The sequence below is a fragment of the Gossypium hirsutum genome, chromosome D02 (genome assembly GCF_007990345.1).
Source record: "Gossypium hirsutum isolate 1008001.06 chromosome D02, Gossypium_hirsutum_v2.1, whole genome shotgun sequence".
NCBI lineage: Eukaryota > Viridiplantae > Streptophyta > Magnoliopsida > Malvales > Malvaceae > Gossypium > Gossypium hirsutum.
The window spans coordinates 6,240,305-6,262,396 of NC_053438.1; the positions used below are offsets into that span (position 1 = coordinate 6,240,305).

At 30.3% G+C, this 22,092-nt stretch overlaps 3 protein-coding genes and 2 non-coding genes across 6 annotated transcripts; 1 reads left to right on the forward strand and 4 right to left on the reverse strand.

Moving 5' to 3' along the window:
• Positions 1-5,006: 5,006 nt before the first annotated feature.
• TRNAS-AGA (transfer RNA serine (anticodon AGA)) lies at positions 5,007-5,088 on the reverse strand. The gene has a single exon. It is a non-coding gene; the product is annotated as a tRNA-Ser (tRNA).
• Positions 5,089-5,549: 461 nt separating this feature from the next.
• TRNAS-AGA (transfer RNA serine (anticodon AGA)) lies at positions 5,550-5,633 on the reverse strand. The gene has a single exon. It is a non-coding gene; the product is annotated as a tRNA-Ser (tRNA).
• A 2,161-nt stretch (positions 5,634-7,794) lies between these two features.
• Positions 7,795-9,240, forward strand: LOC107932142 (uncharacterized). The gene is made up of 2 exons (XM_016864089.2): positions 7,795-8,334; positions 9,000-9,240. Exons 1-2 carry the CDS (start codon positions 7,907-7,909, stop codon positions 9,163-9,165), a joined length of 594 nt encoding a protein of 197 aa, XP_016719578.1. The 5' UTR covers positions 7,795-7,906; the 3' UTR covers positions 9,166-9,240.
• Positions 9,241-10,900: 1,660 nt separating this feature from the next.
• On the reverse strand, positions 10,901-13,325 carry LOC107932115 (uncharacterized). Of its 2 annotated transcripts, none has more exons than XM_016864066.2 (7): positions 12,884-13,325; positions 12,421-12,490; positions 12,025-12,080; positions 11,807-11,882; positions 11,663-11,699; positions 11,372-11,486; positions 10,901-11,280 (listed from the first exon to the last, which is right to left on the reverse strand). In XM_016864066.2, the coding sequence occupies exons 1-7, from the start codon at positions 13,168-13,170 to the stop codon at positions 11,040-11,042; spliced, it is 882 nt and encodes a 293-aa protein (XP_016719555.1). In that variant the 5' UTR covers positions 13,171-13,325; the 3' UTR covers positions 10,901-11,039. The 2 variants fall into 2 exon arrangements, with proteins under 2 accessions (XP_016719555.1, XP_016719556.1); XM_016864067.2 differs by having other exon boundaries at positions 10,901-11,275; positions 12,884-13,299.
• A 3,563-nt stretch (positions 13,326-16,888) lies between these two features.
• On the reverse strand, positions 16,889-18,400 carry LOC107932127 (2-oxoglutarate-dependent dioxygenase 19). The gene is made up of 4 exons (XM_016864080.2): positions 18,121-18,400; positions 17,716-17,936; positions 17,286-17,616; positions 16,889-17,208 (listed from the first exon to the last, which is right to left on the reverse strand). The coding sequence occupies exons 1-4, from the start codon at positions 18,316-18,318 to the stop codon at positions 16,915-16,917; spliced, it is 1,044 nt and encodes a 347-aa protein (XP_016719569.1). The 5' UTR covers positions 18,319-18,400; the 3' UTR covers positions 16,889-16,914.
• Positions 18,401-22,092: the final 3,692 nt, after the last annotated feature.

Below are 22,092 nucleotides of genomic sequence, written 5' to 3' on the forward strand. Positions count from 1 at the left end.
GCTTAAATTGAATGAAGCTATTCCCACGGATGAGATTTTGGGAGAAATTGTGGATATAAAATTGGCGCTTAACATAGAGGCTGATAGGGATGAGCTTTATTGGGAACAGAGAGCCAGAGCGAATTGGCTGAAAAATGGGGATAGAAACACAAATTTTTCCATCGATCAACAACGGATCGTCGACGGAGAAATTGGGTGGAGGAATTGGTGGATGGAGAGGGTAATATTCATGAGAGTAATGCTGATTTACTAGTGCTGGCCACAGATTATTTTAATACCTTATTTACACCGAAAGGTGTTGGAAACTCGGATTCTATTTTGGAAGGTGTCGAGCCATGTATATCGCAAATGATGAACGAGGATCTTGAGAGGGATTTTAATTACGAAGAGGTGTGTTTGGCTTTAAAAGCTATGAACCCTTTAAAAACTTCAGGGGAGGATGGTTTAGGGGCAATTTTTATCAGTGGTTTTGGCATATTGAGGGTAAAGAGATGGCAGATTTTTGCATTGAGATGTTGCATGGGCTTCAAAACATGGCTGAAATAAATAGTATAAGAATTGTCTTGATCCCCAAGGTTAGTTCTCCTTGTTTCATGACTCATTTTAGGCCTATTAGTCTTTGTAATATTTTATACAAAATTATTTCAAAGATGTTTCTAAATAGGCTTCAAAAGGTCTTTTGTTTTTGCATTAACGAAGCACAAAGTGCTTTTGTTCCGAGAAGACTCATTACTGATAACATCATAGCAGTATATGAAATTTTACACTCAATGAAGAGAAAACATGTAGGGAGAGAGGGATCATTTTCTTTAAAACTTGATATGAGCAAGACATATGACCGTGTTGAATGGTTTTTTGTGCAAGTTATGCTTCAAAAGATGGGTTTCTCGGATCAGTGGGTTGAGAAAGTCATACGTTGTGTGACCTCGGTCTCTTACTCTGTGGTCATGAATGAGGAGGTGGGTAATTCGTTCCTCCTATCAAGGGGACCCTCTTAGTCTCTATTTATTTCTTATTTGTGGAGAAGGTTTATCGACTCTTCTTCGAATGGCAGCTACAAAGGGCGTTCTTAAAGGTTTTTGTATAAATAGGCATACTCCTCAGGTTACCCACTTATGTTTCATTGATGATAGCCTAATTTTTGGTGATGCAACAGTTGATGGGGCTAAAGTGCTTAAAGAAAATTTGGAGGTTTATGCCCAGAGTTCGGGTCAAGAGATTAATTTCGACAAGTCTGGGGTCTTTTTCAACTCAAATGTCAATCAGAATAAAAGAGAGGAGGTGTGTTGGATTTTAGGGGTTAATTTGAGCATTAATCCAAAAAAATATCTCGTTCTTTCATCAATGGTGGGGCGTAATAAGAAGAGGGCTTTTAAGGAGCTTAAAGAGAAGTTAATCAAAAGGGTATCCAGTTGGAGTTCGAGATTACTTTCTATGGGTGGGAGGGAAGTTCTTATTAAAGATGTGCTTCAGGCTATTCCTTTGTATGCTATGACTTGTTTCTTGCTACAGTCGTCAGTTTGCAACGAGCTGGAAGCTGTCATAGCCCGTTTCTGGTAGCAAAAGAATGTTCGAAGAAAAAATCTTCATTGGTGTTCGTAGAAAGAGTTGTCTGTGCCAAAAGAAGAGGGGGGATGAGGTTTTGAGACTTGTCAAAATTTAATATTGTACTACTAGCGAAGTAGGGCAGACATCTAATGGAAAATTTGGGTTCACTAATAGTGCGTTTACTTAGAGCAAAATATTTTAATGGATCAGATTTCATGGAGGCTTCTTTAGGAGCTAATCCATCGCTTGTATGGAAAAGTATCTAGTGTGCAAAATAACTTTTAGGCTCTGGATTGAAATGGAGGATTGGATCTGGAATATCTATGTCAATATGGCAAGATTATTGGTTGCCAGGGAAAGATCAACAACCTATTTCTACGGGCATAGTGGCTAGAATGGAATGTGAGTTTGATTTGATTTTGCAGAATCCTAATCGATGGAATAGAGACCTTATTTATTCAACCTTTATAGTGGAAAAAGCTGATCAAATTGTGAGTCTTCCTATTTTTTTTACTAATCAATCTGATAAAGTAGTTTGGTCTAGTGAAAACTCAGGCATCTATTTTGTAAAAAGTGGTTATAAAATGCTATTGGATCCCCCAAACTTGAATTTAAATGAACATAAGTTATTTAAGCAAATATGGAGCTTAGCGTGTCCTTCAAAAATTCGCATTTTAATATGGAAATTTGTGAAAAATTATGTGCCTACTTTTTAAAACTTACATTTTAGGAGATTAATCATTGATAACAAATGTTCGCGTTGCTGACAGCTTCGTGAATCCTCTACCCACGTTGTTCGTGATTATTTGTTTGCTACGCAAGTTTGGTCCAAATTAAATTTTCAGTGGCCGAGTTCAATTGCAAATTCAAACTTTATCGAGTGGTTGAACTAGCTTTTGGAGAATTCAACCAGTAATAGAAAAAATGAGATTACTATTACAATTTGGGCACTTGGTTTTCTCGAAATAAATATCTCCATGAGAAAAAGACGCAAAGTACAGAAGAAGTTGTTACCTTCATTAGGGGTTTTGGTATGGAATACCGGGGTAGCACATTGACTTTAAAGCATCTTAAACCACAATCCATGGTAAAATGGATGCCCCATCTACAAGGCTGGGTGAAAATTAACGTTGATGTGGGATTTTCTGTTGCAAAAAAACATCCAGTTTCATGTTTTATCATAAGAAATGAGGAAGGCCTTATAATGGGTTCGGGGTTTAAAGGTCATAACCTAGTTCTATAGGTGGTGCTTACTGAAGCTACTGTAGTACTGCATAGGCTCCAATTTGCACTGGATTTGGGATTCACAAACGTTATTCATGAGAGTGATTCAAAGTTGGTTATTCAAAACATACAACAAACAAGTGAAGATCACTCGGAATCTAGACCATTCACCTGGGATGCGAAGAATTTGGCGAGGAACTTTTCTTCCTGTCCATTTCAATTCATTGCACGAGAAGGGAATGTGACAGCGCATGTAATGGCTGTTGAAGGTTTGCGAAAGGATGATGGTTCGTTCTGGGTTGAAGACGCGCTAAATTCTGATCGACGATTCAGTCGACCACCATAATTCCTATTCTGTGATGTTGTTGGGTTGAGAAACTTGGTAATCTGGTTGTCTGTCTCAACTTGCTCCCTCTTCTAGTTGAATCTCTGCTGAAATTTGAAGGATTTAGCCGTTTATTTTTAGGGGATTTCAGATTTGCAAAGAGCTTGGAAGGATGCAGAAATGAGAAGAAGATTGTTGCTTTGGGCTTTGTTTCTTGTTGTTTGGTTTTTCCTTTAGTTTTTTTGGGGTTGTTGTAGACTTCTCTGATTTGGTTTTTCAGGCCCAATTATTAAACGGAGTTTATTTCAAAAAAAAAATTCAATATAATTTGAATCTTATTTTTAGTGTTACTTGACACATGTTTTTCCCTCTCTTTTGGGTTTGTATTCTTCTTCTTCTTCTTTTTTTTATTTACATTTTAACATAATGGTCAAATTTTAGTTGACCCTTATAGTATGATGAAACTTAAGGTTGAATCTGTATACTTTTTTTTAAATTTCATTCATCTATTTTTCTAATGTAATTATTTAGTCTAAATAGTTAATATTGTTAACTATTTAAGTCAACATGTTGACAAGTTTGAATGAGTTTTTTTAAGAAAAAATCTTAATCAATATTTTTAACATTATTTTTTATTGTTACATGACTATCAAGTGGCGAGTTTAGTAGAAGAATTTTAATGGTGGTGCCTATTGCATTTGAATTTTTAAATTCATAAGGTAGAGAGACTAAATTCTAGAAAACAAAAGTAAGAGACTAATTTTTAAATGTCCAAAGTGTATAGAGACTTGGAACATATTTTAACCTTTAATTTTCTACTCTATAGTTTGATAAAACAATTAATCAATCTAATGCAAAGCGTGAAAACCATACTAATTAATATAAATCTTATGTTCAAAATTTTAATCTAATTTTTCAAAATATAGTGAGGGCTATATTTTAGTTTTAAGTTAGATCAAGAGAATCAACAAGGTGATTTTATGGTTAAAGTTTACTATTACTCGTTGTACTATTAATCACATTTAGTTTTTCTACTTTAATTTGATTTTTTAACTGTTATCGTATGGTTAAGATTAAAATTTCAAAATTAAAGAAAATGTATAAAAACTAAAATTGGTAAACTTAAAATGTACAAAATTTAAAAACTATCATACTAAAATATAAAAATTAAATTCACAATTTACGCAAAATACAAAGAGTAATAACAAAATTTGGCCTGAACGTAAAAACCCAACATTCCTCGTGGAATAACGGTGTGTTACGTGTTTGCAAATGGTTTTATTCTTTTTGGAGATTGATTAGGATGTAATAATATTCAGTTCGATTTTTGTTTTAAAATTATGATAATTTTAATTTTCTAAGCACTAAATCAATCTAAAATAATTATATAGCTTAATTACTATATAAAAAAAATTATATGGCTCTTTTTACCATTAAAAATCATTTCCACTTTATTGTTCCCATTTTAAAATCAATTTAACTTTGTTAAACTTTTAATAATTTTTAGAATATATTTAATTGACATGATTTTTTTCTTTTGAAATTAATTTTTTTAAAAAAAGAGCTAAACCTATTTGTTTAATGTTACCATAGAAATATGATTTTTTAAAATTCGAATTAAAATGATAAATGTTATAAATATTGAAGGCTAATTTTGTTGAATATTTTATATTTAGGATCAAATTGATATAATGTGTTATTAGACCAATAAAAAAACATAAATCAGCTTTGATTGACTAAAATATTTAATTTTGAAAAGTTTGAGGACTAAATTAAAATAATTAATAGTTCAGTGACCAAAATAGACCAAATGCAATAATGTAGTGACCATTTTTATAGTTTACCCATTTTTTACATAAATTAATGATTTATCCCATTTATTGAACAGATTTGTAAAAGAAAACAAATGCGTGAGCGGCAGGATTCGAACCTGCGCGGGCAGAGCCCACATGATTTCTAGTCATGCCCGATAACCACTCCGGCACGCCCACATTGGTGGAGATGGTTCTTCTTTATCTATTTAATATCTTGTAAAAATTCTTCAGATATTTGCTATATGGAATTTTATAATAATAATAATTATTTTTTTCATTTTCAATTTAACTCCAAACAGATATTTTACTAGCAAAATCATAAAAAGCCCTTTCAACATATAATTCTATTAAACAATAAATGATATTTTTCTAACAATAAATATTAAAATATTATTTTTTATAATATTTGAATTAAATTAATTCTAATTTAAGCTGATGCTAAGTACATTCACCAGTTTTACGTGATCTTGCATTCAGTCATAGTTTTGTTCAACTTTTACTAATTTTTAGAATATATTTAATTGGCATGATTTTTTTTTGAAATTAAAAATTATTTTTTAAAAAGAGCTAAAACAATTTACTTAATATTACCATAATTAAATATAAACATTGAAGAGGTTTGGAAATAAAAAGTAAAGCGTGAGCGGCAGGATTCGAACCTGCGCGGGCAGAGCCCACATGATTTCTAGTCATACCCGATAACCACACTCTGGCACGCCCACACCGGTGACGGTGGTTCTCCTTTACTTACATTGTGTATCAGTAATAGGTTTTTATAATTTGTTTTTCTTTTTGTGTTATGTTATTTATTTACTATTTTTTAAATACTACCTCTATGAAATTAAAACAATTTTATCAGTGTAATAAAAAAATATTAAAATAGCTAAAAGTATATGGTAAACATCTTATTTATAAGGTATCAAATTAGTCTATTTACAAATAAATAAATTTGGTCCATGTACTATTAAAAAAATCAAATAAGGTTAAATTGTGAAAATGATTATTTTTCATTTACATTTCAACTTAAAATAAAAAATTTCACTTGCAACATCATAAAATATATTAATTTTGTTAGACAATTATACGATTCTTTTTAATAATATATAGACTAAATTAATCCATCTAATAATAAAAAGACTAAATTGATAAGATTCCTATAATAAAGGGAGCTTCCAACTACTTTCACCAATTAAAATACTATAACTAAAATCTGTACCAATTCATAAAATTTGCGCCCAGAATTTTGAATGCGTTTATCGGGTATAATGTTAAAATATGCTTTAAGTTTCTATACTCTTTGTACATTTAAAATGCAACCTTCAGTTAATTTTTGTACTTTTCAAATTTAAAAACACAATTCTATTGTTAATATCAAATTTCATTATATTGTATTTGTGTCGTATCTTCATTCATCTGTATTTCGTATAATTTATTATAATAATTTGATTTTAACTATATTTTTTTTATTTAATAATTAAATAATCATATCTATTATAAATTGATATAATCTATATATATATATATAAAGAAAGCCCTATATGCCTATATATAAAAGGAAGATCACGTGGCACACCCCATATGTTTTCCTTTTTCATTTCATAAAAAAGGCTAAATTTCATTTTTGGCCCTTCTAATATGTTTAAGTTTGAAATTTAATTGATATACATAACTTGGTCTCTATATTTTTAAATTTTATTAATTAATCCACTTGGCACATGTTTTTCTTTTTCTCTTTTTTTGCATTTGTTTTTTTTCTTTTTTATATTATAAGATAATGGTCAAATTTCAATTGACCCCTATACTATGTTGAAACTTAAGGTTAAATCTATAAACTTTAATTTTTTTTATTTGATTTGATTCATCTATTTTTATAATTTTATTTTTTAGTCTAAATAGTTAATATTATTAACTATTTTTATTGTTGCATGACTACCAAGTGAATTTTTTATTTATTTTAAAATGTCACAGCGGTGAGTTTAGTAGAAGAATTTTAATGGTGGTGACTATTGCACTTGAATTTTTAAATTCAGAAAGTAGAAAAACTAAATTCCAGAAAATAAAAATAGGTTATAAATCTTATATTAATTTTGAACATATATTATTGCATTTGTAATGTTATATTAGATTACTATTTTCATATATTACTCACAAAAAAATCAGTTAATGGATTTAACAATTGTCGTTTGTGTCAAAATAAAAATTTTAAAAATAATAAAATAAAAGGGCTACGAATGACCAAATTGGAGAAAATGGACTAATCTACAACTTTATGCATAATACATGGCTAATAGCAAAATTTAGCCAAATAAAGTTAACTATTACCGCTTGTTTAGGATTGAAATTTTGAGGCTTAATGAAAATTTGACCATTAACATTTGTATGTTTTGTCGAAATGAGTTTTTTTTTTTTTTGCCATCGACCTTTATTCTTTTTTCAATCTGCTTTTTTCAATAGATCTGATGAAAGTACCTTAATGAAATATTTTTAATAAAATGTAATTTATTACTTAAATAACACATTAAGATAATTACATGTGAAAAAGGTAAAAACACAACCTTCGTTGTCGAATAAAACAGTGTTTTTTGTTTGCAAATGGTTTAATTCATTTTGGACATGGATTAGGATGTAATGATTCAGTTGGATTATTTTTGTAAAAATTATGATATTTTAATATTCTAAGAACTAAATCAACCTAAAATAATTAAACTCTAAATCCTAAAATAAATATAAATTTACTATTAAAATCAAATTTCGATCTTCTGGATTTTGTTAATTCACTAAATTTAGTCACCCTCTCAAAATAACTCAAAAGCCACCAAAATCTCAACCTGTTATTCACAAAATCAAAGCTAACTGTTTGTTAACATGGTTAAACTTCCCAATAGGTTCATAAACCCTAAAAAATGATCCCATCATAGTTCATGCCATTGTTTTTCACCACAATCCCAAACATCTCCTTCGCGGCGGTGTTGGTGATTCTTTTCGACAGTGGCCAATGATGGTGACTTCACCTTCACGGTCACGAAACGTAATGGTGGTGGTTGACCCGACACCGCAGTCGGCAGCAGCCCTCCAGTACGCTCTTTCCCATGCATTGGTAGAGCAAGACAAGCTGATCCTTTTCTACATCGAAAACCCTAGTTCGTGGAAAAACGCTCTTGCCACCTTCATTCGGAAATCGAGTAATTCTTCATCCTCGGCTCCAAACTCCATCTCCGAGGGAGCTTTCGGTACCGACGCTGATTTTCTCGATCAAATGAGACGCGCTTGCGAAGTCGCTCAGCCAAAAATCAATGTAAAAATCGAGAAAACCGACATGGATGGCAAAGATAAAGCTAGTGTGATTCTTTCAAAGAGCAAAGATTTGAGAATTGATCTCATTATCATAGGGCAAAAACGGAGTCTCTCTTCGGCAATACTCGGGTGAGTTTTCATACACCTTCTTCTCTTTCTATTAACTACGAACTTAATCTAAATTGATTTCAAGGGATGACTAAAATCCCCAACCCCATCATATCTGATTTGCTCCCATGATTTTTCAATTAAATTTCGAGGGTCGATTTTACTTCAAATTTGTCTGCCTCAGAATTACCATTATTTCTTGTATAAGAAATTATAACATGATAAATTTCTCATGAAAGACACGGGAGGTAATGGTCTTCTCTCCCTTAAAATGATAAATTTTCTATTAAATCTTTTAAATTTTAAAAAATTTCAAATTAGTATAATAATAAATTATATTTCAGTCCCTAAAATTTATGACTCATCTCTTACGCCCTTTAAAATAATTTTCTGATTTTACCTCTATTTGAATATCTCTATTAGTATCAAGAGTTTGACTATGTTAGTGTCATCCATTTGTAAAGTCACCAAATCCCTTTTTTTTTGTCAAATTAATAAATATTATTTAAGAGTATTTATACTTTTTATATTTTGATAAATTTAGAAAAAAAGACATACAACTAAAAAAAAGAGATTTGACATTATAATTTTCATTATATTTTTACATTTAATTTTTTTTTATAAATTTGGGTTCTATATATTTATGTTGGATTAACTCGGCTTCTTTTGTGCAATGTAAAAAACAGAATTAAGCGACAAAATGGGTCACTAAAAGGACCGAAGGCAATAGACAAAGTTGATTATTTGATTGAGAACAGCCCATGCTCATGTGTTGCAGTCCAGAAAAAGGGTCAAAATGGTGGCTATGTTCTTAACTCCAAGACCCATAAAAATTTCTGGCTTTTGGCATAAATATATATGCACTTTACTATTCAATCAAAAACTACCCTTTTCTATTTCATCTTATAAAATTTTCAATTTTAACTTCTTTTTTTGTCATGAAAATGTTGTAACTTCAAAATTACGTGGTTGGTCAATGGAAATCATCGGTTCTTAATAGGGTAATGTTCGGAAAATCATTTAATAATTGAATTTAGGAGTAATTATTTGTGATTATATAAGAGTGACAGGCACTTGTAATTGATGGGTCTTATTGAGTTTAATGTAATTGGACAATCTCCAGTTTTTAGGAGGTTAGAATTAAAGTAATTAAGCAGATAATTATACTCAAATTTTAATTTTTTAAAAATAACTTTTTATAACAAATTATAAAAAATTGCATTATGAGCATAGATACGTATAAATGTTTGCGATGGTTATGGCTAAAAAATTCTTATGTTATAAATATTAAAAAATTATATTATAAAAATAATTTGTGTATTTTATAAAGTTAAAAAAATTATAAGGTCAATGCTAATTATGCAAACAGAAAATGTTTTCTTACAATGTATTATGGGGTATGATACCAATTGAGAAAATGGTATAAGATACAAGCACCATAGACAACTCGCGAACTCTTTAAATCGAGACATTTAAGGCTTCGAAATATGATTGAGAAGGCATTTTTGTTCTAGAAAAAATATATTATATTAATGTCACTATAGTATAACATAAAAGATAAGCTTGAATCGTCTTAGCATGTTGCATATTTCATAACATCAATCATAAGTGGAATTGAGATTATCCTTTCCTTGTAGAGTATATGGAAGAATGAGATGTTAATAATCTTAATTAATGAGACATATTCAAATTCAGGTGACGATGAACTCAGTTAAATTTCAACAGATGATGATAAGGAGCATATGTTAAACATTAAAAGATGCACTAGAATAATTAGATAAAATTACATATATTGTTTATTTTTCTTACTATTTTTATTAGTAACCGTGTTATCAACTAATATTTAGACTAAAATCATATTAATTTTTTTATAGTAACTAATATTTTAAAAAATATAAATTATGTAACAGTGTAATTACAAGTTGAATTTCCAAATATAACATAGAGAATTACGACGCAATTACACTCTTATAACTAAACACGTTTAAGAAATTACAATTCTTTGTGCTGTCTAAACATTTCCTTAATGAAAATGAAAAGTTATTTTCAAAGTTTTTTTTACTCAATTGTGAGTGTTAAATACGATATATATTCGCAAAGATATATTATATTTTTCTAATTTTTTCATGTATTTAATTTGTTGTTAAAGGATATTCTTATACCCAATTTCCAATATGATAGGATAAAAAATATGAATGGTAACAAATTTAACATTTAATATTTATATATTTTTAAATTTGATCCTTATTCCTTTTTTAGCTAAATTTGATATAATTATTGACTAAAAACCTTCGTGGTAATCCATTGTACATCATGCTATTTAAAAAAAAAATTATGACCTTAATATATATATTGAATTTTGAATTTTTATAATTTTTAAATTATTTGTTGATGTGGTGTGACATATAAGATAAATAGTGCCGTATCAACATAAATTATGTGTGGATTACCAAGTGAGTTGTCATGCCAACATCATTAAAAATTAATATTTTAGTCAACATTTTTATTAAAAACAAAACCAATTTAACTCTTTTTGAAAAGTTAATGACAAATTTTAATTAAAAAATGACCAACTTGACAAAAAATGTAAATATTGTGAGCCAAATTTATAATTATGACAAAAAAAAATAAAAGTCTAAAAAACGTAGAAAAATAGTGCTGTTTTTTTCCCCTCTAACCAAACATAATGATAAAGGAGAAAGGAGAGAAAGAAAACTACATTATTTTCACAGTTCATCACGCATGGGTTGCTGTAACGGGAGTCCTTTATCGGGAACTACATTACCGTCGAATCGACCTCGGTTAATACCCTCTTCTACAGCTTTGCGAGCAAGCTCTGGTTTTCCAGCCATACCGGCCTTTATGGCTGCGGTAATTGTCCTTTGCAACTTAAGTATGCCAATACGTTTTGAAACAACGTAAAGTACAGCACACGAGAACAAGATGAACCCAACTATGAGTACTATCCTGTCCGGACAAGAAGCAGCAATATAAGCCGTGACATCCTCAGATCGGTAGTCACTACTAGAATATAAAGGAAAATCTAACTTGTTAATACCTGTCAATAACATCATGACGTTGCATGGTGGACAGTAGATTCCGAGTTCGCGACAACAATGAGCGGTGTCCCTTATATTCACTTTCAGCCTTCTTTAATACTCCCGTTGATTCCTCTACATGTGCAAAGCGTAAAATATAAGCAAACAAATCGTATGCACGTAACTCCAGTCATCTCAGTTTCCGACAAACATGACAGTGTCATTTGCAAGTACCGAATTTTGCAACACCGCTTTATTTTTCAGAAAGTTTCGTTAAATAAACATTTCAGAATAGGGATATGAACACATACCGAAAGTCATGAGGGTGTTTGTGCTTCTTTCGACCTCCTATATACATGTACACATAAAGGAACAAAACCATAAGGAACCACATTATAAGACCATCGATGATAAATAAAAATGAGGAAACAGAAGACAAAAATCATGTTACTAACCTGAACCATCAATTGACGGGTACGGCGAAGGCTCTCCGTGATGCTTTCTGCTGCAGACGTCATCCCGGCCTTTGTCCTGAAAATGATTATGAATTATAAACACGCAGAAGATTATTCTATTTTTTGTTCAACAAAGCTACGTATAAAATACAGGGATTCTAAGTTAGTTCCAATGTCAATGAACACCAAAGCAAAAGAAAAAAGAAACTAATACATACTGCAGATTGCGCCGACGAACTGTGGATTCTTCTCCACCACCCAGCAGAAGTTCTCTCTACAAAACATACATAAATATAACCGGTTTATCGAGAAAAGAAAAAAAAAAACTTACGAAATGTAATTAACAACATGTCTATCAAACTTTATATGGAAAGGTAATGATCTTAGGGCCCTGTCAAAAACAAAAAGATCTTATATATCAAAGGGCCATCACCAAGGAATTGCATCGTTTTTACTACAATTGCGGACATAACGAATACTATTACGGTCAATAACAGCAGAGCGAACCAAAACCACAAAGAACGACAATTCATGGCTATGACTATCAGTGGTAACAATCCCAGAAAGTACAAATTTGAAGAAAATCTCAACGTTAGCAAATGGAATTTACTTACCTCTTTTTGAGCAGTTTTCCTCATATTATCCTTTGCTTGTAAATTCGCATTCCTCAGATTCATTCTCAAACTAATCACAGCAATAACAATGAAAACCTCATTAGTAATTGCAATTAACATACAAACAAGAAGCTTTGCTAAATTGCAACTAAACCAATGCTACCAAGAACGCAGATCGGTCCGTACAAGGAACGAAAGTTGGAATGCAAATCTGCTACTTATATGAAACGTAATTCAATAGGGTTAGTTTTCTACGATTACGATTTCCGATTTCTAGTAACAGAGCTAAATCCAAGTATCAATAATAATAAAACCATGAACATTGGATTTTGAAGCTTAAATCTTTTGAAACAATAATAAAAAAGTAAAACCCAGAATCAAATAACCAAAAAATTCGCATCTTTGATTCAAAAATCTCAAAAGTGTGTGTGTGCGTGTGTGTTTGGGGGGGGGTTAAATTTACCTTTGGGATTGACTTCTCCAAGTTTTGAGCAAAGCTTTAGCAGACTGGACCTCATCATCGGTAGAAAGTTGTGGAGCGAGAAGATCAAGATTGAATTGCAATGAATTAAGAAGAGCCAAACCGTCTTGAGCCAATCCGTTTAATCTGGGCAATGAATTTTTGTTCTTAGTTTCCTCCATTGTTGAGTTCCCATATTCCTGAATCTCTTTTATATGTTGTTGGGTTTTTGAATAGGCTTCGTCCCACCCTTTCTTTGTCTTCTCCACTTCTTCCACCACCTTGTCCATTATTTCTGTTTTTCAATTTTCGTCGGGTGTTTTTTTGTTTGTTTGAGTGACGGGAAAATTGAAAGGAAAATTAAATTTGGGGGAGGTTTGATTTCAGGTATCGCCGATGACAGGGAAGGGAAGAAATGTGAAGTAGGCTTTAGATATTAATGAAACGATACCGTTTTGTTATTTGGTAATTATATATTTCATAAAGGTATAGTTATGTGAATTTAATTCTTATTATTATTTAATTAAATTTAATCACTAATCCTAAAAAAGAGTAAAATCATTTTACTTAATAAAAATGTGGATTAAAACTCTAATTTTCTAATAATGTTAATGTGATAGTCCACATATATTTCATGTTGACATGTCATTATTTATTTTACGTCACGCCAACAAATAATTTAAAAAGATATTTTAAAACTTAAAAAATTTAAAAAATACATAAAATTTACAAAAAAATATAGAGTACTTGTGGATTGTCATGTTTAAAATATTAACATTTTAGTCAGTATTTTCGTTAAAAAGCCAATAATTTGACTCTCTTTGAAAGATTAATGATGAAATTCGACTCTTTTAAAAAGGCTGAGGGTCAAATTTAGTTCAAAAAAAGAATAAGGGACCAAATTTAGTTCAAAGTTTGAATTTGAGTTATGTTATATGGTTAAGTCTGTGACATTAGGGACCAAATTTAATATAATGAAAGTTATTGAATATCTATACTATAGGTCGAAAGCTTGAGGTCCCTAGTGAATAAATATGAAGTCGGATTTTGATTTAATTGAAAATTTCGAAAGATACGAGCTTTTTGGATATTAAAACTTTGAGGGACTAAAATGAATAGATTGCATTTCATATTTAATGGATGTGTTTCTATGTTTGATCTGTGGAAGTAATAAGTTTTCAATAATTAGATTTACCGTATATAGCAAAAGACGCGGTCGAAACATTTAGGAATGAAGGGAATGAAAAAGTCATAGACGAGTTGCCCTAATTTGGTTTGTGCTTCCATGATTTTATTTCAATTTATGTCCTGTTATATACTAAATTAAATAAGGCAATAATTGTTGCTTTCTCTCATGATTTGTTATGAAAATGCATATTTTTAAGTAAATTTCCTATTAAACGGCTTCAGATAGAGTTATAAGTATAGCTGACATACTATAGGATCCGTATATATCGATATTGTAGCACTAATCGCGTATTACTTTGATTGTATACCGATGAGTGCAGGAAACGAATTACTACAGTTATATACCGATGATCCAGGGTGATTATATGGTATTTGGTGGTCTAATATGTATATCAGTCTTAAGCCCATGTTCGATTAATAAGGGCTACAATATAAGTAATTGATAATGATTCAATTGTTATGCGAATTAAATTATTTGAATAGCTATGATTGAGTTGATCATTTTGGACATTAATGTCAACCAAACGGTTGATAGCATGTGAAAGATCGTGCAAATTGTGTATTTACGAGTCTTGGGGGCCGATGAAGTTGTAAACGAATTGATATATTCGAAGTGGTAAAATGAGATAGAAATGATATGCAAATTCTTGAGACAATGCTTCTTGATGTATACTTGATTATATATATGAACTTTCAACTAGTTTATATACTTAATTTGATTATGCGTTGCTTTTGAATTATGTAAGCACCATTGAGTTTTTTGCTTAGCCTGCGGATTTGTTTGTTTCCGTGTATAAATGACGTTTAGGTATCGAAAGCTGGAGTAGATCATCAACATAGAAGACTCAAAATTTGAGCACAGCAAAGCTTATGAAAATCTTTTGAATATTATGTTTTGAGTTGGCATGTAACTAATATCAAAGATAATTAATTTTGAAGTTTATCTTGATGCTTGGTATCCATAACACTAGTGTTTGTAATCTAAATAACCATATTTGTTTGTGTGTTATGGTGTGGTTATATGAACACGATTATAATGGCATGCTATGATCTTTACTAAGTTTGAAATAATATTTCAGGTATTACTTGCATGTAAAGTTGACGTTCAACTTGATATCTTGTGACCATGTAGGTAGGTGTTTATTTCTTAGATTCCATGGGTTTAACTGAGTCTTAATAGTGTTTGGAACTTGTTATATTAGCGCTTTAATCCATAGAAATCAATTGGTGTAACTTAGGGTCAAGTTAGGAACCATTTGGTAGGTTCCAGGTCGGACAGTAAGTCACATGACGATGTCCACTATCCTGACTTCGCCACATTCTCGATCAAAGTTATGACTTGTCCCTTCCATGTTGCGACATGGCCAAGCATGTAGGGATGCTATGATGTCCCCTATTTTCACGTCGCAACTTAACTTACTATTTTAGCATCAAGTCCCCAATCCCACCGAAACACAATTAGAACACAAATTATGTGTTTCGGATTGTTTAAAAATGCTCTCGTATCTTGTTTAATTTCATCGTGTTCTGGTATATGTTTAGAAACTTGTTTTGTTAGTGTTTAAATGTTTGATTGGATCGGAGTTGCTCCGACAACGAATGTGACGTCACACACTCAGATTCGGCGAACGAGCCAGGTTGGGGTGTCACAATGCCTTTCATAAATTTTGATAATGTGAATTGGTCAAATTCTGCTATTAGTCTTTGTACTATGCATAAGTTGTAGATTCAATCCCTCTACTTTAATTTGGTCAATCTTAGTATTTGTACTTGTCAAATTTTGAAATCTTAGTATTGACCAAATGGTAGTTATTAAATTTATTAGGTTAAATTTTGTTATTTGCAAATCTTATGTGGCAAATATATTATAACAAAGTGTCATGTATAATGCCACGCCAATTTGTCATTTCACATAATGAATATAAAAATTATCGTTTGATTCAAGGCCGACATTTTAATATTCAAAAAACGTAAAAACTAAAAATGATCAAATTAAACTAAAATCATAATGCAAAATCAGTTGCATAATTTAATTTAATAAATTTAATTACCATGAATCAAAACTGAAATTTTAAAATTGTTAAAAGTAAAACTATCCACGCAAAGTACAATGATTAAACTAATAATTTATGCATAAAATCAAAGTAGAATGATTAAACAATAATTTATGCACAGGGATAATAATAGAATTTGATCATGTGCATATTATGCTTGAAGTTTTTTCGTAATTGAATTTTCTTTATTTTTCTATATATTTTTAAATATTTATTTTAATTTTGGTGGAATTCTCTAGAAGGTTTTTTTTAGTATTATTATAAGGATCAAATTAAATTAATCTTTTTATTATTATATAGATAATTTAGTCCTTATACTATTAATAAAAATAAAATATTGTCAAATTTTAACAAAGTTAACATTTACTATTTAACAATGTTCATATTTTAATGAGTAGAAGAACATACCTTAGATCCAAATCGATCTGAGGATCAATGTTAGAGATTGAAGAAAAAGGTTGTTTGTATTTTGATTTGCAGATTCGTGACGTTCAAAAGTACTGTATCATGAAAAAAAACCTGAACTATAGAACAAAAGGGGAAAGAGAACTTTCAATTGGTGCAGGTAATGTGAACAAAGAAAGCTATATAATATCGATTTTAACAGTCTAGTAATTTAAATAAAAACTTTTGAATAGTTCAGTGACCAAATTGTAACCTTTTTTATTTTATTTTAGATGGGATTAAATTGAACTAGGACATGCACATACAAAGTAATGCCATCACACAAATAGTACTTGATGATGATGTTGACGATGTCAACAAGCTTATTTACTATTATCTCAAAAACTCTCAAAGGCAATTATAGAAATACAACACCATGCATGAAATTAGAAAGAGTGGCATTTGAAGCTGAATAAGGGATGACTGCACATCGATTTCATCAAAGCCATTGAGCTCCAAGGATTCCTTGTAGGTCATCCCTCGGTAGGTTGGTGGGTGAGAGTCATTGATGAACCCTGGTGCTGGGGCTACAAGTGTGTCCAATGAAGGTCCATGAAGTGTTGCCATTGAGATTCTTTTCACTTCGTTGTTATCCAAGATCACTTGATGTATATGACTCTTGTACTTCCCATTGGTTAATATCTAATTACAAACAAGAATATAACGTAAACTATTAGTACATCTTGCATGGAGCAAATGATAATGATAGAAAGAGATACCTCAAGATGATCCCCAATACCGATGAAAATGGTGTTTCGGGGTATGTTAACAGTGATCCAATTTCCTTGATGAGAGAGCACTTGAAGTCCCCCGTTAACATCTTGTATAAGGGAAACAAAAAAGCCCGGGTCCGTATGTTCCGCCAAACCGGTAGAACCTTTGGATTGTAAAGATGGTGGATATAGATTCAAGGTAGCCACGTCGAATCCTGCCTCCAGCTTGAATTCCTTCTCGATGTAGGTTTCTTCATATCCCAAAGTTGTCGAGATTGCTTTAGCTAAACCAAGTTCAACCTCATGCATCCCTTTCAAGTATTCTCCAATGGCATCTCTGTCAAATATGGATGAAAATCCACCATTTTAAGATATATATAACAAAACCTTAAACAGTATTATAACATATGAGAAGAATGATAGGAATAATGAATACTTGCAACTATCAGGTTTGCTAGGGCAATGATATTCAGGGTGTGTTACTATCTTTATATTCTCTCTGTTTTCCCCAGCATCAGATCTTAAATACCACCTTATCCTATCCATTGAATTCTTCTTTAAGTACTCACTCCTCTCCTCCTGATTTGTCAGCTCAAAGTAATCTGAAATACCCTTCAGTGCTCCTTCTACCACCCTTTCTTCAACACCATTTATCAGCTTCAAAAAGACAAAAAAAAAAAACCCTAAATTATTTGGAAAAAGGCTACCATATATGTAAATGTAAATAAAATGCAAACAATAACTAATATAATTAAGAAACAATGTTAGGTTTTCAAGAGTTTAAGATTTTGATAACCATAACCAGTTGATGTGTATATGTGTGTGTATTGGAAGTTCGTACATAAAAGCAACCGAAATCTTGGCATGCTTTTCCAAGGTGTTCCAAGGACTTAGCCCGTTCATTATGATCCTTGGAAAACAACAAAGAGTAATCAATTGTGGGGATTTCATCCATGAAGGAATAATCATGGAGATGAGCAATAGCCTTGTTTTTCAAATCAAAGCATTCTTGACCAAGCATCTCAACCGAGTGAGCCATAGGGGAAGAGAAACTATGATGACAAGTTAAAGAGCAGAAATAAATATATTGAAGAGCTTCGTTAAAACGGGGAAGGTTGGATTTGCATGGGATGCAGTTTTGCTCCTTTTATAGATCGACTCCGGGATCTATTTGTTTATTTTAATGTTAAAAGTTATAGTCATGAAAATGAATAGTAGTTCTTTTCTCTTAATCATTTTCAAAATTAAATAATTAATAGTTTCATTATAGGTTCTGATAATATCTATTCTTTTCGATAAGAATAGTTCCTCCCCAACCCATAAATAGGAGGATAATACGTTTCAGCGCACTCGAACCTACATCCTCCTACATTAATAACAATACCCATACTAATAAAACTAAGACTCAATCAACAACCTCATCAAAATTAACTTTAAGCAAAACGAGGATACAAACATCTACCAAAATTAATAACAATCAAATAAAATCTTAAAAATCAAAAGATTATAAAAATTGATGTGATTATGAATAATAATTACAAGATGAACTTTTCTATCCATAATCACATGTGAAATAATTTTACATTTCCACCATTCTTCATCTCATTCCTTTCTCTTTTAATCAGTCATTCCTAAAAAAAATTGTTTTTAAATTAATGTCTAACAACTCCAAATTCTATCCATTTTTGTGATACCCCTTTTTCCTTGTTTTAAAACTTTCAATTATAAAAATTATTTATGCTGCCACAACCAAGTTATGGTCATGCGCATTAGGAGAGTTTTTTACAAAAATATTATAAAAAATAAAAAATATCAAAATAATATTAATTTTTTTATTTATCAAAATAATACAAAAAAAACATGACAGCCTGGTGGAGGGCCTGCCACAGGCGATACCAAACTGGTGGAGGGCCTGCCACAGGCGGCACAGGATTGAAATATAATGATCTAAAGTTTTAAGGACCTGATATGAAAATTTACCATTTTTAGCCAAGAAAGTGAAATTGTGCCATCTGACAGTGTGGTAGCACTAAACTTGAAAAGTGGCTAATTGTCTTCTTAGCCCTCCTTATTTATTATTTTCTTTTTATTCCCTTCAACTCACTTTTTTATTTAATAAACAAGCCATCAACCTATTTTTGTAGTTAAATAAGCTTTTAATCTTTGATTTAGCCCTTTATTTTATTATTAAAGTAAATATATTTCACCTAAAGTAAAACTATTTAAAAAAGTATAAACTAATTCTCATTTTATGTTTATGTGAATTTGATGAGAATAGTTTATAATTATAATTTATTTTTTCTATTTGGGTTACATTTATGGGTGATCAGTTTTATTATTACTTTTGATTTTTCAATAAAACATGTCTGGTATTTCTATTAATTTTTTAATTAAATCTAATATTAATTAAGTGATAATTAAGATACTTAGAATTCTAATTAAGTAATAACTCTACTTTACTTTAATAAAAGTAGCAACGTCAAATTTTTTAACTAATAACAATAAATTATAATTATAATTATCACAATTTTTTTTGTCTTTTTCCTATATTTTATGCTTAGAGTTCTATTTAAATAACAATTCTATTTTAAAATTAGCACAATATTTTAATAATAATTGTAGTTTAAATTATAATTATTTTGAAATATATAATTCTCACAACTTCTATTAAATTATAATTATTTTTAAATTTATAAAGAGTATTTATATAAAAAAATATTTTTATTTAATTAAAAACTTGAATTCTTATTATTTTAAATTCATCCAATTATATTCAATGATTTTATAGATTTATAGTTTTATTAATTAATAATATATTATGTTTTTTTTAAGTAGAGCCTTTATAATATATGACCAAATTAATTAATTTCACATTAATATATTATTATTTTAATTAATATTACTTTTTATTATTATATAATAATATTAATAAATTATTATTCTAATGTAGTTTAGTAATATAATTAACAATAAATGATATTTTTATCAGTTTAAAAGTTTTTTCAAGACTCGTGCTTTTATATATATTATAGATAGATATTTTTATGATTTTTATTGGAGATATGAAAGATTAAATCACAGGTTGTCATATTTCGTCATTTAATTGGTCCGTCAATTGATTTTAATGGTTAATGTAACGAAATGTGAAAATTATTAATGTAAGAGCTTAATTAATTTTTCAGGTTAATGATAAGGGCTCAACTGGGTTCAAATTAAGTCAAGGGGCTTAGTAACTTTTTTTGGTTTTTTCTTAAGGGACTATTATAGCTATAAGCCTTTGATAAACATAAATTTTTTTATATAATAAACTATTCTCATCAAATTCACATAAACATAAAATGCGAATTAGTTTATACTTTTTAAAATAGCTTTACTTTAGGTAAAATATATTTACTTTAATAATAAAATAAAGGGTTTTTATGAGTAAAAATCATAGATTAAGAGCTTATTTAACTACAAAAATAGGTTGAGGGCTTGTTTATTAAATAAAAAAGTGAGTTGAAGGGGAATAAAAAGAAAATAATAAATAAGGAGGGCTAAGAAGGCAATTAGCCACTTTTCAAGTTTAAGTGCCGCCACACTGTCAGGCGGCACCATTTCACTTTCTTGGCTAAAAATGGTAAATTTGTATATCAGGTCCTTGAAACTTTAGATCATTACATTTTAGTCCTATGTCGCCTGTGGCAGGCCCTCCACCAGTTTGGTGCCGCCTGTGGCAGGCCCTCCACCAGGCTGTCATGTTTTTTTTGTAGTATTTTGGTAAATAAAAAAATTAATATTATTTTGGTATTTTTTATTTTTTTGTAATATTTTTGTAAAAAACCCGCATTAGGTTCTCATGATTAACGTCTTGGTGGACTACACTGTTTTTAGTGTCTTAATGGACTTTACATGTTGCTATAGTCAAGTTATTGTATTACACAATATATCCTATTTTTAATGTCCCGACGGACTCCATTGGTTGTTATAGCCTAACTATGGTATTACAACTCGTGATCCCTGTGTTTATTGTCCCGGCAGACTATCTATGATGTCATAACGTCTTTCAGCTATGGTCTTACACAATATAACCTCATGTTCACTGTCCCAGTGGACTATCAAAGGATGTCATAACGTCTTTTAGTTATGGTCTTAGTCTTATTTACTATTGTGGCGTGCTTTCATATGATGTCATAGCATCTTCCAGCTATGATCTTACTCATTTTATCATGATGTCATAACATCTTTTAGCTATGGTCTTACTCATTTTTATCATGATGCCATAACATCTTTCAACTATGGTCTTACTCATTTTTATCATAATGTCATAACATCTTTTAGCTATGGACTTACTCATTTTAGGCATATAGCCTACGATTGGACTCATGCTTAGCCATGGTCTTTTTAATTACTTTTCTCATTGCATTCCATCATTCCTCCATTCGCTATCCTAACCTTAATGTTCAAACACTGTAGTGTCTCCTTCGTAAGGCCTAGAGCTTCACTCATCATAAGTGCACTCAGCAACACCGTATAGCGGTATCTAACAAGATCACCCCTTATTCTCATTCCTAACTTCGACTAACCCTTCAACATTCCCGCCATTCGCACATTATTCACACACAAGCATGACATATAATGATGTAAACATAGTAACATGGAACACACTAACTGGCACATGTATCACTACGATTTTGAGGTTGAAAATAAAAATTATCTTTTTTTTGTAATTTTATATAAAATTTTGCATTTTTCTATATTTTTATAATAATATTTATATTTTAAAATTTTTATTTTTTAATTCATATAACTTTTAATTATTTTAATTTCATAA